Source organism: Protopterus annectens, chromosome 9.part0 (assembly GCF_019279795.1).
Source record: "Protopterus annectens isolate FY-2018-M chromosome 9.part0, PAN1.0, whole genome shotgun sequence".
NCBI lineage: Eukaryota > Metazoa > Chordata > Ceratodontiformes > Protopteridae > Protopterus > Protopterus annectens.
Genome location: NC_056743.1, coordinates 1,434,559,880 through 1,434,578,466, shown reverse-complemented (window position 1 = coordinate 1,434,578,466; position 18,587 = coordinate 1,434,559,880). Strand labels below are relative to the sequence as shown.

The window sequence follows — 18,587 nt, the reverse complement described above, 5'->3', positions numbered from 1 at the left end:
TCTGGATTACAAGACAGTTCTCCTGTTTCTCTTCCTACCACCCTGCATACCTCCTAAAATGTGGGAATCACCCATAAGTGTGGAGTAGTGCAACAGAGATCTAAGGAAGGACATAGTACAATTGTGCAAGAACTTACCATAACAGTAGATGTCCTACTGATCAGTGTTGCAGTATTCTTGCCCACCCTTCCATCTCCCTTTTCTCTAGCACTGTCATACCTTTTCCTCATGGATTGAGTGAGACTCCTACTTTTATAGCTCTCCCCTATTAGCTGGCAGTTCTACAAACTTCCCGACATAGAGTTAGTCTGAGGATTTACACTTGTACATCTGCTTGTATATCCTTGTGCCATTGGGCTTTGGTTGTACGTCAGACATATGGCTCTTCAGAAGGTTTTGGCTTTGGTACCCCAGCCAGACATCCAGGTTATTTTGCAAAATAAGCTGTCTGTTTGGAATACTGCAACAGTGATCAGTAGTACATCTACTGTTATGTGGGTGGTCTAACGTTGTAAGGGTGTGTGTATGTTGTGTGCAGGGAAGGAGAATGATTTAAAGTGAGTGAATTAGGTATCAAGATTGAAGCAGTGTTTTTGGTGTCAGGTGATGCATTTACAGATGTTACTGCATGTGGTTTGTAGAGATTTGTGCATTTTTTTGATGCAGTGGCAATGATGGAAAGACTGTATTCTACTTTGGGTAGAAGATGCCCCTTTACTTATTGGCAGATCTTTCCTTGGGGGAAAAGAATCTCAATATTTTATTGGACCAAAAGCACAGAGTGATTACTTTGGCTTTAGTGTTTTATAGGTGCTCTTATAGATGAAGATTGAAGTCTAGCCAAAGACCTCTAGGGATTTATAATGATCCTGAACTGTTTCTTTTGCCTCTTCTTTGGAATAGATAATGGCCCAGTTGCTGGGTGCTTTGGCCAACCTTTGTTGGATTCCAAAGAGCACGTTTGGTTTTCTCTGTCTTTAGAATTAGTCTGTGGCTAAGTAACAAGCCAACAACAGATTATGGTGGTACATGCACATGTGCAGGAAATTAGAGGACAATATGGTGAAGAAGATTTGAGAGAGAGGAAGGAGAGAAGAGGAAATGACAGCATCCAGCAAAAGAGATGGATGGACTGCGTGAGAAGAGACCTGTGCCAGTCGGGCAAGACTGTCAAAGAAGGTAGGAAATGGCATTGAATTGAGAGAGTTGCCGGTAGGTGACACAAAACCCCAACCCCATGTAGAAAATGGGGGGAAAAGGGGGTTGATGATGAAGCAGCTCATCAGATAGGTTTTGTGGTTTTGTAGATCTGTTTCCAGCTGATTTTTCATCACTCAATGAGACTGGTTTGATCTGTATATGGCCAAAACCAGCTGTTTAGGGTAAGTTGAATATATGCAAAAGGTGTGTGGGAATTTAATTGATAAATAGAATATAGGTGAGAGAATGGAGCCTTACTGGTACTCGTATGACAAGTGGTGCAAAGAAGGGAGGGATACAGTCTGAGCTGTATTTAGCTAAGGAATGCTTCAAATCATTCACTGCTGTATGATCATTCCTGCCAAGAGTAGAGAGTTTATTAGCTGGTGGTGTGGGCAGCTGTCTCCGTGGCTTTAGTTAGGTCTACAAAGAGTACTCTTATTAGTTTACCTTTGCTCATACTGGTAAGTCTGTCATCTGTAAAGGTGTACATAGTGGACATAGTACTTCTGCTTGACCAGAATTCATGTTGTAGAGGGGAAATAATTCTGTCTGACTGTAGGTACTCCATGAGATAAATATAGTTCAGCTTTTCTTATATTTTGCCAAGAGTCATGACAATGGAGGGTGGGCAGAAACCATTTGCCTGGAACCATTTAGATGACTTTGGAATGTGCTTGACAATTTTTAGTGGGTGGCATGATACAGTTGGTTAGGCAAACAGACAGGTGGGTGATAGGGTGAATGAGGTACTCTTGGTAGAGGGAGATGAATAAGAGGTTAAGGTATCTGCCCCATTTGGTGCATCAGATGAGGTTCTTTTCAACCTAGTCACAATGTCTTTGTGCAAGTGTTTTGAAGTAAAACAGTGGGATCAGTGTTTCTGCAGAGAGGGCTGTGCTATATGCTCTGGTGCTGGACTTGCTCACTAGGTCATCTGTGTTTTGTTTTTCACTGTTTATTTTCTGGTTAGTGTCATACTTGATTTATTTAACTGCCTTCCATTTCCTTTCTACTTTAGATTTGTCATAGGTGTGGCGTTTATTTCCTCTGATTTCAGTTGCTTATACACTACAAAGAATGAGTCTGCTTTTAAGAATTACTAGCACCGTCTGATAGTCACGTTATTGAGATAAAAGTGCTTTCTCTCCAGCTTTCCGGCAACCGTCAGTAAATGTCATTATTAGCTTTTAGATGACCCTTTTTCATCTGTCACACTGTTTTCTTTCTGTTTTACTTGATTGGCTGTCTTAGTGTTTTCTGCTTCACTGTTTTCTTATGTGCTTGATTTTAGTACTAGGTACAGGAGCAGTTTACTAGCTCCTACATTTTATGGCTCAAAAACTACTACTGTGTGATTAGCTTACCATTCTGGTGGGCCCTCTCTATTGCAGTGACTTTTTGAACCTTTTGTTTTGACACCAGGGCCTTTTTACTGATTTTATCCTAGATCAGGCTTATTGCCTCCCTCTGTTTGATGCAACTTTTGGCCTTCTCTGATTGCCATTGTTTTGTAGCATGTTTGGCAGACCCCTCTGCTCCTTCCTTGTAATTCATTCCCTTTACATTGACTTGTCTCCAGTCACTTATAAAAGTAATCCTATCCTATTGCAGATTATTCAGTGGTCTCTCTGGGCCCTTTCTTGTACTTTATGGCACCATCTTCACTTGCTAATAGGTCTTTCTTGGATGTGCAGCACACACATGAGATGCCCCCCCCCTCCCCAAACCCATGTGGTTATGGATGCCCCTACTTTTCTTATACTTGATTGGCTGCTAGGCTTCTGGCTATCCCCTACTCTCCACAATCATAGGTTGTATTTATGACTTTTAATTTGCCACTGGAGAGGTTTTATCATTGAGAATATGACGTCACCTTGTTCTTTCTCTGATATTTCAGAGATGCCTTCCCAGAAAACTCTCTTCATAGTTTATCAGCCCGTACTTTTCTCTCATTTTACCACTTCTTTTCCATGTGCCATGTTTCTTTTCCCCATCCTGTACTCTAGACTTCCCTGAGTTGAAGTATACTTTTGGTTAATTGAACTGTGTTGTAATTTTCACCCTTTTACTTTCTATCCAAATGTAATGCATCTAGTGTCTACATTTTTGACTCAAATCATTTATACTGTGACTGGGTCCTTGGCTAGTGGAATGATTTCCTCGGTGTTGTATGTTTTTACCCCATCTAATTGGTCCAATAGCTCTTTAGACTTGAACAGTTTGCTTTACTGGTATTTGCTTCCTTTTTTGTACTTTTAAATGCCTTTTACTGACCTGAATGAGAATACAGGGCGCTAGTTACCTTGAACTTATTTTTCTATTTTGTTTTGTTTTTTTGTACTCTCCTTTATGCTTTCAATCACACTGCAATCCCTAAGCTGCTCCTACTTTCTGGAACTCTGTTTCACCATTTGCCAACAGTGGGCCATTGTATTTCAGCTCAGTTATTTGTCCTCGCTGGCTAAACCTACTTTATTAGCATGTTCTTTTGCTCCACTAGGTCTGACATGCTCTTGACTTCTCTCACTTGCTGCCCCTCTGCACTCTGCTTACTTGGACAACTCCAGTTTATAGGTGGCCCTTCATTAAGTGTTTCTACTAGCTTACCTGTCTAGCTTCGTGTTGAAATGTAATACATGCTCATCTCTCTTGCTACATCCTTCCTCCCTCATGCTTAGTATGGCCAATCCTTTTGGCTACGTTTTCACTGAGTAAGACCCCCTAGGCACTGGGTTCTTTTTAATGTTTGTCGCTGCGGTCTACAGTTTCAGTTTAAAAACAGGTTGTGTGAACACTTTCTGACCCTTTGTCATATGCTGGCCCCAGCAAAACTAATTAGTCCTGTAATTTGTATTTTCTGATTATTTTTTTGTAATGTGTGACCTTTTTTTCATATTTTGCATGTTTCTGTGCTAATTAGCCACTACATTGTTCGTGTCGATCCAGGTAGGTTTCTAGTTTCAGGTATTTATTCTTGTTAGCAGGTTTATTGAGTACAGTACATTGCCACTGATCTCATATGGGTGTTACCATTCCTTTGTTAATATACTATATCTTAACCAAGCTTGGATCATGATATATTTATGGTCTTCCCTCCTAGAGCTAATATTTGATTGACTGCTTTTCTTTTGGCTGTCAGGTTGCATGACTGCACTGCTGCAGGCTACACAATTCCTTTTGAGTGTTTGAATGGCACTTTTCTGTCTGCCGTACATTGTAGCAGCACTGTTTGGGCATGCCCTCCCTCATCTCCAGAGATGATCTGATTCTTTTATTTGTTTCATATTTGAGATATTTGTAGTTGGTGTGTCAGTTCTGCAGAATGCATTTATTCTGAATGCCATGTGGTTGAATACTGATGACTGAAATCCACTTCTGATTATCAGGTTGCATTTTTTCCCGGCTGTTGTACAACGGGGGGGGGGGGGTGTAAGTTTAAAAAAAAAAAAAAAAAAAACAAAGCCTTCTTTTCTATTGACTGAAATTGGATTTCAGCCTGTAGTATTTGACAAAATGGCATTTGTTCAGTAGATCAGCATGATTCAATGTGGTTGTATCATTGCTCTTTCTTGGACAAAAGCAATCGGCATTGATGTAATTTGAGTTTGCCAGCTGTGCACTAAGTCACAAGTACTACTATAACTTGAGTGAACAGGCCTGCTGTGTGCACATTGTTTCATTCCAAATATAACTGCTTTCGTTTGTTACAGACCTAATGGCAACGTTTTGTTGCATTAAATGTCTTGCTAGGGTTGTGGCTTGACAGTATACTTTAATTGTTCCCGTAGTTTTTCTTTTTTGGTACACTTTTTCACACCTCCATGCCTGCCTGTCACCTGAGCACCAAGCCACTATTTTCCCATACAAGTATATGACTGTGGTGGAGCTGCTGTCTAGGCAGCCTCCTAGAAGTTTGTCGCTGTCCCCCATGCTTACCCAGTTGCACTCATGGGTTGAAGATGCTGTGGAGTGGATGTAGTATGGAGATGTTGCTCACTTTTCGCAGAAAAGTAAAGACCATAAACAGTCCTATTTTTCTTAGAAGCACATTATTCTCTTGGGTCTTTGACCTTCCACTAGGGGAGTTTAATAGTACACACACACCTGAGATACACATCCATCCACTTCCTTCCCTCCCAGGAAGAGCTGAGAGGGCACTGCCCCATCACTGCAATCTCCGTCTTCACTTCTGTGCATGGGACACTTTTTGAATCCAGGCAATCTCTCAGTCAGAACTTTTATGTCTGTATGCCATGAAATTTGCATCCTTCCAGCTTTGTGGAATTAGATCCAAGCTATATTTACTGGCTGCTAGACTGACAGTTTTTTTTTTTTTTTTTGCACTGACTAGTTATTCTGTGTTCAAACAATCTAATTTACATACTTGTGCAATCTGATCATTCTCTGTACTGATCAGCAAGTAAGTTTATTTTTATAGGTTCATAGGTTGGTACTAGGCTATCAGCCCTAGGAGCCTATACAAGCCTAGCCATAACAATTCCCTGGCTATTTCTTCCCAAAACATTTACTTAAGGCTGCTGTGTCCTCCTGTTGTATGGTTGATTCATTGCTTCAACTTCTGACTGTAAGTTTGTTTACCTGTATTGTTTGATTGCAGCCCCTGGCCACCTAAACTGGCCATTTGTATTTTCTGATCTTAACAGTGTCTGATTGTCAGGGTTCTCCAGCTGTAGTTTATTTATTTTGATCCCTGGTGAGTTCATTTGGTTGTCTGTGGTACTTATCACCCTAGCATTAGGTGTGATTGACTGCACTGCCTGAGATCATTGAACCCTGAGCATCACACATTTTATTCCTTTATAGTTCAGGTTCTGGTCATTGTATGTGGTGGCCCGGTTGTCTATTCACTGACCTGATGACATGTCTGTACACGGTCTTGCTGGTCAAATTCTATGAGCAGGTGTACTGCTAAGTGCGTTGCATTAGGTTCTATTTGCATCATTTGTAGAGATTTTGCATGAGGCCAGGACTGCAGAAGGAGAAATCTTGGTGTGTGTGAGGACAGGTCTGTTGCCATTTTATTTCCTTATCTAATCTAATTTATCTGAATCTGCCAGTTTTGTGATAAGTTTCTCAAAGTTAAGATTGCCATGACATTGGTCTCCCATTTTTTGTTTTCTAGCTTCAGCATAATATGTGTTTAGCAGATTCCTCGGATTGCATTTATTTTCCGTATTGTCCTGAATTACTGATAGTTAAATGTGATATGGTCTATTAACAGGTGGGTCGTACTTGAGCAGTACTTCTACAGGAAATGTAGCTTGGTGGTATATTTATACATTTCTTAACTGGGCAAGTATGAGCCGCATCCTGAGAAGTTGGCTAAGTATGTAGAATATTTTTGAATACTGAGGTTGGTCCCTGGATCTTTATGTATGCAGTGATGTCCCCCCAGTGTATTTACAGGCTGCCTTGCGCCATCTTCCTCAGGAAGTCTGCTTTATTGTGCCTTGTATTACAGCATAGCTGACTGGGTGCCACTGGTTGTTGCCAAACGTCTTCCATGCAGGGTCTAGTACATTGTCCATGAGGTCGTTTTTAGTTCCTGAACCTGTCCACCACTTTTGAGGATGACCATCCACCATCTCGACTTTTAGTTGAATTTGAGCTACTGATGGTGATGTGAAGATGCTTTGCCCAGTTTCAGATGTTTGTCTGTCTTTGTGTTACTGTAAGTAGTTCTAAAGTCATCATAGTCCCATTTTCCCCTTCAGTTCAGTTTTCAACCCTTGCGTTATACAGAGGATGCTTTGAACTGCCTTCAGAAAGGATGCTGCATCCCAGACCATGTGAGCAATGTGGTGGCATAGCAATTAAGCTATCTGCTTTAGAGTACAAGGTCCTGAGTTCAGTCCTGACCATCAGTCACTGCTTGCCTGGAATTTGCATGGTCAGCCCATGTCCATCTGTCTTCCCACTCTTGATACTGTAGTGTCGTCCTATGTATAAAATCATGGTTGGTTGGCCTCTCTAAACTGTCCATATGCAGCACATTTACTGTTGCACCATAGGTCATGTCTGAAAAGAGAATGAGAAGAACCGGTTTGTCCGAGTGTTAACATGCACATGATGTTGAGATGCCATTTCTGCAAAGCCAAGACATCACAACAGGTAGACTTAAACTGGGAAGGATTGCACCCTTGAACAGTTCCTATTCTTGTAGTTGGTAGTTGTAGAACTGAATGGAATGCGTTCATTTATTTACCGAAAGTATTTTGTTTCAGTTCCGTTTCCCAGATGCCCACAGAAAGTGCATGTGCTGTGCTTCAAACAGTTGTCATCACCCATCATTACTAGACTTTCACCACCACTGACTACTCATCCAGAGGGTATTAAGTCTTTGCTAGATGGAACCTTTCCTTCTTAAAAGCTAAATATTGTCACTGATGTTCAAATCGCCCCATAAGTCCAGCATGCCTTCCTGAACCTGGTTTCAGCATTGGACACAGCAGAATTAAGGCAATGTAAGTGGGGTACACTCAAAAGGATATCCGTTCCTGTTAGCTGTTTTTTTTCACGGTTTATGAAGGTCCTGTTCTGCACAGCAGATTCAGTGTTTGGCTTAAACTGAGGTGAGATTGGGCTAATTGCAGGATGTATACTGATCTTCTCAGTAGTATTCACTGATGACATTGCAGGTTTCCCAGTTGTCTTTGTGAAATGAGGCATTTGTAAATTTCTGAAGATTGTGATTTTGTCATCTGTTAACTTTCAGATTTCTGTCTGACCTTTTCATGTTTTCTTTGTAGGAAGAAAAAACGCCAGCTGGCACTGAGTACTCTGGTCAGTATGAAGCCCTAGAGGACCTGGTAGGGAAAGGATTGTGCGCCAGAGCACTTTATGACTACGAAGCTGGTAAGACAAAGAAACACACTGACATGAAGGGAGAGAGTGGGTAGCTTCTTAGCATGTTGGTAGTTTCTGAACTTTTTAGATAAAGAAACCTTTCTTTATTTAGAGGATTTCTATCCTAGGTATATTAAAAAAAAAAAGTTTGTTTGCTCAGAAACAACATTGGTGTGTGTAGTATCAGTGTGCAAAACACCACTTTGCAATGAAGACCAGGAATCTTGGTGATAATTATTTTAAACAATTTATTTAAATTTGTAAACCAGAATAGTCTGACTGAGCTCAGAGAGCCCTCAAGGAAAAAAATACAAGAAACAATCCAGATTCATGTTGCAATCACATTAAATTAAAATAGTAACAGTATGCATATTTACACGTTGCATAACATCATTGTAGTGGATTTATCTGATTAAGCAAGAAATGTTAGTAGGATGTCTTGGTTAAGAGGAGGTCAATGGTTATCAGTTGTGTAGATCTAAGAAGTGCTTAGAGGTTACTTTGTTAGAAAAACTGTATATATATTTGGTCACACAGCTGATTTAAAAGTATTTCATTCTTTATTTATTGGTATTGAGTATTTGTATGAAAAAAGAATGAGTATTTTTTTATCTTTTATGCTGCCTACCTGTGCATGATGTATTTGTGTTTGTCATTGCATGTTGCTGGGAAAGTAGTTATATTGCCATAAGCTGATGATGCAGGAACAGGAAACATTTGCCTTATAAAGAAAGGAAAACTAAGTAGTTACTTCAGTTTAGCAGCTCATTAAATTTAGCTGGTTCTGAGTGTGTTATGTTGAACAAAGGAATCTGAAGTGTTGCACTTTCACAACACATCAAAATATCTGGCTTTTAAAAATAAAATTGTGTGTATAGAACAGAACCCTCAGTAATGATGCCATATGGGATGTGCTCTTCACATTCCCCTGGCTAAAGTCACCAAATCCTAATATTCCAAATCTGGCTAATTTTTATTTAGATGAGAGACGGTATCTTGATTTGACTTCTTGTATAGTGAAGAAATTTGAAGAATAAACTTTAATGCTCTGTGTTTGACGACCTCCCTTTTAAATCAGAAAGAGATGATGAGCTAGTATAACATGACATGTGGGTTAGAAGTATGAATCTATAAACTTTAATTCTCTGTTTGACGACCTCACTTTTAAATCAGAAAGAGATGATGAGCTAGTATAACATGAAGACGTGAGGTAGAAGTATGAATCTATTTTTGTGTGCACTCTTTTACTTAAGAGGGACTTGCATCCTAAATTGTACTAGAATTGAGCAGACCTGCACGGCTAATCATATGTCAAAGTGAGCATTCTGTAGAGGAAATGCAGAGGTGTGGGATATGGGGGCAAAAGGCATAACCCTAAGTTTCTAGAGACTGAGTGGTAACAGACATCCATCGTATACAAGAGGCACATCAAACATCTGTAAGTATGGCTTGTCCAACCTGCAGACTCACTACATCAGTAACCTGAACAGGGCTGAACCCACTGCTGTGTCTTGGGGGGGTGAAGCAGCAGGAGCATGATACAAGTCCAGTCATAAAATTGTGGAACGTTACTTATTTGTTTCAATTTGTTTACAGAGGAGGTCTGAGTATTGTATCTTTTTTGAACAGAAGCTGGGTTGTAAAGCTCAATTAACATTAAGTACATTATAAACACACATCAAGGACATTCACACATTAGATCAGGTGGTTACGAACAAGCCTTATAAAATAGACATTTGAAGGTTATGTAGTAAAGTTCTAGTATTTATGCACAAATATTAAACTTTTAGGCATACAGGCCTGATTCAGTCAGATATGCATTTAAATTGGTCACATTTTTTTAAACACCTGTATTGAATCATCACTTGTGACACAGGCAAATTTACATTCATATAAAAGTAATCAAACTATATTAACATAAACATTATACTTCACATATATTGCTATATAGATTTACAGTAGTCACTGTGAACTGCATTCGATCAGAGTGACACTGTTGAATTGCAGTTTTCCAGTGGGCAGTTTTGCGAACCCAAATGCATCAACTACACCACATAGAATGGATAATGTAGTTTGAGTATTTGAGTTCAGAATTTTGAGTGGTGATCATGGTTCAGTGAGAGAGAGAATTAAACCATTTCCTCCCTATAGTGCAATCTCTGAGTTGGTATATTTAATTTGCAGGGGGTGTGGGGAACGCCGGGTGGCTTGCCCCCTGCAAAATTGTGCAATACACTACCATTGACGATGGAATGTCACAGTATGGTAAGCTGCATCGCATGGGTGACTGATGTCCTCTCCTGTTATGTCGAATACATCGAACCACGGGTGTCGATGTATTCAGTTTTGACCTGGCCACAATTTCGCTGTTCTGGATTCAGGATTTTGGGTCAACCATGTGACTGGTCGACCTATGCAATTTCAAGGTTTCAATAGTAAACCTGCTATATATAACCTAAGCAGTATTACATAAATTATTCAATTCCTGACTTTCTTGTTTAAAAAAAAAAAAAAAAAAAACATCTTTATTAAACCATCACTTACTACGCAGGTAACCATACATTTATATAAATGAAAACAAACCACACCAACACAATCTTAGTTGCAAGCATTTTGCATTACAAACCATACTGACACACTCCCAGTTGCAAACATTATACAGCGCTTATAATCTACCCAATCTTTTGCACTCAGACATTACATAATTCATATAAGTCCTGCCCTCTTTTTAGACCTCCTTCCTCCCTTGTATGTTTTGTTCCCACAATTCCCATTTTTTTCTTATGTAGTTTGCTCCTGCTCTTTTCTAACCATCTCAATTCCAGTTGTTTTATCTCTGTTACTGTATTCACTACTTCCAGTATAGTTGGTTTAGATTTTGATTTCCATTTTCTAGTAGTTGCTTTTTTAGCAGCCTAAGAGAGATGCTGCTAATAGTTCAAAGTATCCCAAGCTAAGTATACGTTTTTCTGTTTATGAAGTTGTAGACAGTGTTATAGCAGCAGTACATTTTAGTAAAATATGTTTAGACTTCCTTGAAAATGATACCTTGGCCAAAGAGTTCCATTTTCTGGGGATAACTTTTGTGTTTCTAATGGATTTTGATCCCTTGCATCTTACCCGTTAAGGACTAAGGCCACCAGATACCTATAATGCTCTCTTAATTTATTTGTATTTATTTTACATTTGTTAACCGGGGGTGTCTGACTGAGCCGAAAAGGCCCTTTTCAGCAGAGACCCGGGGAGAAAAGCTCCACAAAGAAAAATTGCAGACACATTTAGTTATTTACACATGATCAGTATGCACACAAATTACAAGAAACATGTTTTTACAGTGGTATGCGGCACATAAACAGTTTCAGTGGAGAGAACAAACAAAAAAAAATATTAATTTAAAAAATAAAGGTAATTAATAGATTTGTGGTGTACAGCTGAAATTTGGAACATGGGTAGAATGCATACATAGTACACAGGTATAGTACATACATTGTAGATTACCTCAGAGAGCAAGATTGGAGTGGTAGGTCCTGATCCAGTACATTGTGTAAGGAGGGATTTTGTATGGTGTGCATTTTTGTACTTTACTTTATTAGATATTAAGGTTTATGAGCATAAGCGTACGTACCCTTTACATGCCCTTCCTTATGAAGATTGTTTGCTGATATGACAACACCTAAATTATGATGTGTCGCTTGTCCCTGTCAGGAGGAGTATTTCATTTAGATGCTTTAATACATAGAAACACATCAGGATGTATAGCAGCATCATAAAATATAAACAAACTGGTTAAGACAGACCTTACATACATGCATGCTTACATCGCAACAGCTTACTACAAAATGGCAGTCAGACTTGCACATGCTCAGTATTTATACACTTGTGTAAGCCCTTGGATAGCTTCTTAAAGGTATATACACAGATATTGATCTACATGGTGGACTAACTGTATTGTCTAGGCATACAAGCTGACATCAACTAAGTCTCCCCTATACAGCATTGGCTTCTGCTTTATTGTGAGATGGGAAATTTTCTGCAGGGCTTTATGGTTTATGCCAAGTCAAATAACACTTGAAAAAATAAATGCTGTTTCTGTCATTATCCTACTGTTGTAATGGGCACAGTGACTTGACTTCAACAGGAGAGTCACATTTTTACTTTTGTGGTAAAAAGTTGTTTAAACTAATTTAAAACCACTTTTTCTGAAGTAACATTTTGATTTTACTTTTGGGAGCCTGGTGTATTTTAAATGCTCCTTACTGCATTTTTATGGGGGGGATTTTTTTTTTTATGTACTACTACTTGCTGTTTTTACCAACTGCTGCTGCCAGACTTCCCAGGGAATCGGACATCTTTTTTGGCTTAACCATAAAACAACCTATACCAGTTTTTCCTACTTCCATCCGCAAAAAGAAGAAAATTTCTAAACATCCTTAGCCACCACAGTAGACTACTTAATTGCCTCAGCCACAAATGGATGACACTACTGGTGATCATTTCCAGTTCCTCAGACCAATCACTTTTGCCGATATTTTAACACTTACTATATTCACTTCTAGTACAGTTCATTTAGACCTCTGTCTCCATTTCCTGATAATTGTTTTTTTTTGACAGCCACCATAATTAGACTTCACAAGGCCTTACTATGTCTAGGCAATTGCACTTCTGTATCTTAGCTAAAAAAAAATAACTTCCGTAGTCATACCAATTTGCTCACCCAGTGTTTCTGATAGAGTAGTTTGCAGGAAATGTTAAAATCTGGCAACTCTTTGCACTCCCTGAAAATATTTTCCCAGTTATCTCTTTCTTCCCCATCACACCTCCAACATTTGCTGTCTACCTGAAGAAAAATACATTGGAGTCTACTTGGGGGTATAAAAATACCTATGTAAACGCTTCTAAGCAAATATCCTAAATCTTCTAGACTTTGTTGCATTGGAGGATGTTTTTGATATAGCTTGTAACTTGCTGACATTTGGCCTGCTTCCCACAAGGAAGCATATCGATTGTGCGAAGTTCCTCAGTCTTATAAGTCTCTATACACTCATCCCAGGTCAGACCCAGCAGCTGTTATTTTAGTGAACCCAGCTGATGGTAAATATTTGCTTAATACCAATCCCTCTTGTCCTGACACAGCTTGGGAAAGCATTTGATTTGGGAAAAGGTATATTTTTCTGCAGTACTTTTTGTAGAATTCTGAACTCTTTCACATGTTAGTTTATGCTTGCCTCCCTTGAAAATATGGGGAATATTTTAGCATTTGGTTCCTCTTCTGAGGAGGAATCTGCATAGTGTAATATGGCTACTTCTGTATTTCAAGTGGCTCGTCACTATTTGAAATGTGCTTATGATTCTGCTGTTGCCACTTCCACGAGAACTGTTTGCTTGGTTGCATTCTCAAAACTTTCCAGATGTCAAAATATATAATGTATTGTCTTCTTTGAGTAGTGTATTAGTTTTTTTTTGGATCATCTGCTGCAGAGATCCTTAAAATGCACTGAGAGGTAAGCTGATTCAAAGAATAGCTCAAATGTTTCAGCCTTTCTTAAGATTGCCAAGAGATTTAATGCTATGTCCCTATAAGTACCTCCTTTAAAAAGCAAAATAAATAAAGCAAGCTGCTGTTTAGCAAATATTTAAAATGCAAAGGCTGGGAGATTCCAGAAAGAAAGGAGGAACCTCACAAAGCAAACAATGGTCTAATATATCCGAGTGACTGTGTGCAAGACTCCCCTCCTCTTTCCCAATCTGTCAAACACTTAATCCTTCCAGAATGTCTGAATCTCCATTTATCTGTTTGGCATCAGATAGTTTCTGACAGCTGCATTCTGAAAGTAATCCATCAACACTGCAAACGGCAGTGGAAGGCCTCTCCTTCCTTTCTGAGGGATTTCCCCCTTTACCTGCAGACCATGCTTCTGTCTTCCCGTCTGTCATTCAGCGACTGCTGTCTGAGGGAGTTATAAAAGCTGTTGCTCCTCAGTTAGAAGAAGAGTTTTAGTCAAGAATGTTTCTGTTGCCAAAGGAAGAAGATTCTTGGAGACTAGTTCTGGATCTTAATAAACTTGTGATAGTGTTCACGTTCATAATATTATTCTTTCATGACTTGTTACTCCTTAATCCCAGTGTGATCTTAAATTTAAAAGCAGCACATCGTCACATTCCTGTTCATCCAGGTTTTAGGTGTTTCTTAATGTTTTGTGTCTGGATCACATTATCAGTTCTCTGCATTTACCATTTGGTCTACCCACTTCTGTAAGTGTTCACAAAGTGTCTTATTCTGTGATAACCTCTTGCAGGCTGCAAGGTATTCACATTTTCCTTGTTTAGAGGACTTGCTTATCTTTGCAGAGTATGTCAAGGTGTCAAATCTCTCACCTGGGTAAAGAAGGGATCTCCTACACAGACGAGGCTTCCAGGAGAACACACACAAGTATTTTGTCTGATTACTTCTCACAAGATTGTTTTCCTAGGATGTCTCTTGGACACTTTACATTAAAGAACTTTTCTAAAACAGGAATAAAAGTACATCTGTATCTAGAGCTATTCCTGACTTTCTCTACTCAGATTTCTGTCTCAGCCAGGGAGTTTCACAGGATTTTCTCTCTCAGCTTCTGTGATTCTCATGGTCCTATTGCAAGACTCCACTTGAGAAAATCCAATAAAACCTAAAATCTCTGTGGTTCCAATATCAACACCTCCTAACATTCCAGTTTTGAGATTTGTGAAAAGGGAGATTTTTTTTTAGGTGGAGATACCAAATTTGTTGGAATCCAGATCTCCCATTCTCCCTCCCAGCGCAGTCTGTCACTACAGACACCTTGAACTTTGCTTGGGAAGCAGTATATATGAGGATAAAAGTGCAGTGTCTTTGGAACAGAAAAGGCAGACCAAAACACACAGTGATGATGGTGCTTGTAAATGCTGTCAGCACTCTCATCTGATGTTCCCAGGACCTCCTCAGGTGTTTGCAGACAATACCACAGTGGTATGTTACATAAGTAGATGGGGAATCCAGATCTTACTCTCCATGCAGACTAGCTATGGTAGCTAAATCATACCTTTTCAGCTCAGTTTCACTCTATAGGAATCTTGTATACTGTCAGATCAAAACTGTGTCATAGACCAAATGAGCAGGACCAAGACAGATCTTTACAATGGATTTGAATCAGGGGAGCACCTCAAATAAATCTTTTTGCCTCCACTCGCAAAATTAAATGGCCAAGTTTTGTTCCAGAATCCATGCAAGAAGGCCTGGAAGATGGATGTTTTTACTTTTCCTTGGACAGGAATGCTCCTGTATTCTTTTCCACTCTTTCTACTAATATCCAAGGTCATTCTGAAGATTGAGATGTAATCTCCAAAGATAATTGTAGTGACTCTTCTGGCCAGGGGTAATTATCTCAAATTCCTTCACAATCTGGACCTACTCACACAAGACCAGGTGTGTGTGATACATCCCGACCCCAAATAACTGCAGCTTTCTGCCTGTTTGATAGAATCTTAATACCTTTTAGACAGTTTTCTTTTTAAGCATGTGCAGCATGTATTGAAAGAGGCAAGAAAACCTGCTACTAGAAAATCATACGTTAGTAAATGGAAAATACTTTCTAGTTAGTGCCAGGTAAAGAACTAGCACCCACATAGGGCTAGTGTTTCTCTGATTCTGCATTATTTGAAAGGGTTACTGTCCTCTAGCCTAGCTTACTTCCTCAGTCAAGGTTCATTTGTATGCCACTTCAGCATGCTCGGCCATAGATCTCTGTCTTTTAATGTAATCTCATGTGAAATATTTTTTGAAGGGGTTGTTGTATAAATTTGTCTTATAGAAAACAGTTGGCTTCTCTTTGGGTTCTTAACTTCATGTTAGAAAAACTAACGCTTGTTCCATTTTAACCAGCTCATCAAACTGACTTGAGGTAATTAGTATGGGCAATAGTGTCACTAATTGCTTTGATCTCTGCAAGAATGAGTTGCAAGTTCTTATGGTGGGTCAGCCTTATTTCATTTTCAAGAAAGGGTTTCCTTAAGAACTAATCCAGCTATGCCTGAAATGGTATCCCAAATTTACTTTGGATCAAAACTATCAGTCTTCTTGTCTTGTTTCCAGAACCTATACATAGCGGAGAAAGCATATTCCATACCTTGAATGTCCACAGACTACATGGATACTGTCTTGTCAGAACAAGCTCTTTTAGGAACAACGCTGTTCATTTCATGTGTAGGTGGAAAAAGGACAACCTGTGTCAAAACAGACCATTTCTAAGTGGTTGTCTTATGCTGTTACCTTTTATTATTCCCACCACAGAAAGGCAATTCCAGTAGGGTCAGGGCTCATTCTACTAAGGTCTTGGCTTAAGCTGTGACGTTTTTGAAAGGGTTGGATTCTCGAAGCAGCAACTGTTTTTTTCTGTGCACAGTTCTACAAAGCATTGTAAACTAGATTCCTTCTCCAAGTCTAGGACAGGCTTTGCTAGGACCATTCTCCAAAGGGTTCCTTAAACCTTATCCTTCCTCTTCCCAGTCAGTCTAGCAGTGGTCTTCTCCTTTCAGCTTTTCCCATTAGGGGTCACCACAGCAGAACAATGGTTCGCTGAACAATTGGCAGTGGAGTTTTATGGTGTCGAGTTGCCAGCCTGGTGCCCAACCTTCCACAGAAGGCACACACATGCGTGCGCACACACACCTAGGGCCAATTTGTGCCCAATCCACCTGCAGCATATCATTGGGATGTGGGAGGAAACCAGAGCACCAGGAGGAAACCCACACAACTGCAGGTAAGACATGGTGACTCCCCACAGAAGGCATCCTAGCCAAGAATTGAGGCGGAGAACCTTTTGCTGTGAGGCTGCAACACTAACCATTTCACCACTGTGGCCGCCCTCAGTCTAGCTGTGGTGATTTGCCCATATAGCTAAGGCTGTTGCAGCAGTGATAAGTGTGATTAACATAGTACAATTGTGTAAGTAAACTTACAGTAATAGTAGATATTCGAATGATAACTGCTCCCTCTCTGCATTCCTCCTTATTTTCATATATTTTGGTTGATAGGGTGAAGACCTTTCATTGTTTTTCTAGTATTGTCCTTGACCAAGCTTTAGCCTTCCTCTTTCTGTTGGCATAAAAGTTCTGAAGGGCTTGGCAGCCAAACCTGACTTTTTTATTCTGCTCCACTTGAGCTAACTAATGATTTAGACGAATGGCAGGTGTCCTGAATCTTTGGAAAACTGTCCGACTGTTGTATCATTTGCAAGCTATGACCCATATAGCTAAGGATACTGTAGCAATGATCATTTGGATATCTACTATTATGGTAAGTTTATATACATAACTGTACTTTCTGTTGTCAGTATTTCATTCTGTTAGGTGGAAGACTGGGTTGCCGGATTAATGTGTGTGACATTAGTGCATGAATAAGCAAGTAATTATACCCAGTAAGGTGGATTATATTTGGCAATACTAGACCCAGAGGCATTCTGAGTCTGAAAAACACAGGCAAGTATGCCTTACTGATTCTGGAAGGTCCAGTCTTCCCTGTTTCCTCCCAAGCTCTTGCATATTTTTATACTCAGACAATAAGTTACTCATATTATCACTTTATATGTACTTAAATATTTTACTTCTTAGATGGCAAATGGTTCCACCACTGTTCATGTAATTTAACTTACGATCCCAGTTCAGCAGCTGTTGAGAAAACTGGTTAAGGCTGATGCTTAGTAATCCAGCTTAGCGTTTAAAATAATAATTCAGAATTATGCACATCACATTTGTAAATAAAATATTAAATGCAAACTATGCATATTTTTCAGCACATTATCTACTTCATAAATATTCTTCACAATTAAAACAAGCCATATAAAAAAGGAACAGCAATGTTCTTATCAAATATTGGAGAATACTGCATATGATAGTTGCCTGATAATCATGTTTATCAATATTGTGGTAATATTACATTTTTGTTAATCAGCGGTGCTATCTTGGGTACAATTGTAGAGCAGAGTAACTTGTATTATTTCTCTGTGCAGTTTTGAGCAGGGATGTAGTGGATGACATTACTGGCATGTGTGATTGACAGCACTGATGATGTGTGCTGTTGTCAGCATTGGGAGCACTGCTTTGTAGTTTATATTTAAAAAAAAAAAAAAATTGTATAGCATAAGCATGCCAAGTGTTTAGGGTTGGAGGGTGGCCTAATGGCTAAGGTGTTTGCCTTGCAAACACAAAGTGCAGGGTTTGAGTCTCACAAGGGATAATTGGCTAGACTTAAAATGGCTCACAAGGGCAGTTAGCCTAGTACCAGTCTATGAACCTATGGTACATTGAGTACAGCGTAATGACACAACTTAACAGATTACAGTAAAACCACTCCAAGTTATACTTTGCTACGGTTCAGTGTATTGCACCAGTTTTCTGTTAACTGTTCACTAAATGTTATATTTGCTGGTTAAATCACCCCCCCCCCCCAGTTTATAGACAGATTTATTTTTTTGTGCTTCTGAACTCTTGCAGGACCCTTGCAA

General features: G+C 39.4%; 1 protein-coding gene across 2 annotated transcripts in view; it reads left to right on the top strand.

The window, feature by feature from the left end:
* The window catches only part of DBNL (drebrin like), a 902,612-nt gene that overhangs the window by 861,489 nt on the left and 22,536 nt on the right, over positions 1–18,587 (top strand). For both annotated transcript variants that reach the window (XM_044084396.1, XM_044084395.1), the window contains one exon: positions 7,974–8,079. In XM_044084396.1, the coding sequence (XP_043940331.1) occupies positions 7,974–8,079 (106 nt within the window). The remainder of the gene's footprint in view (positions 1–7,973; positions 8,080–18,587) is intronic.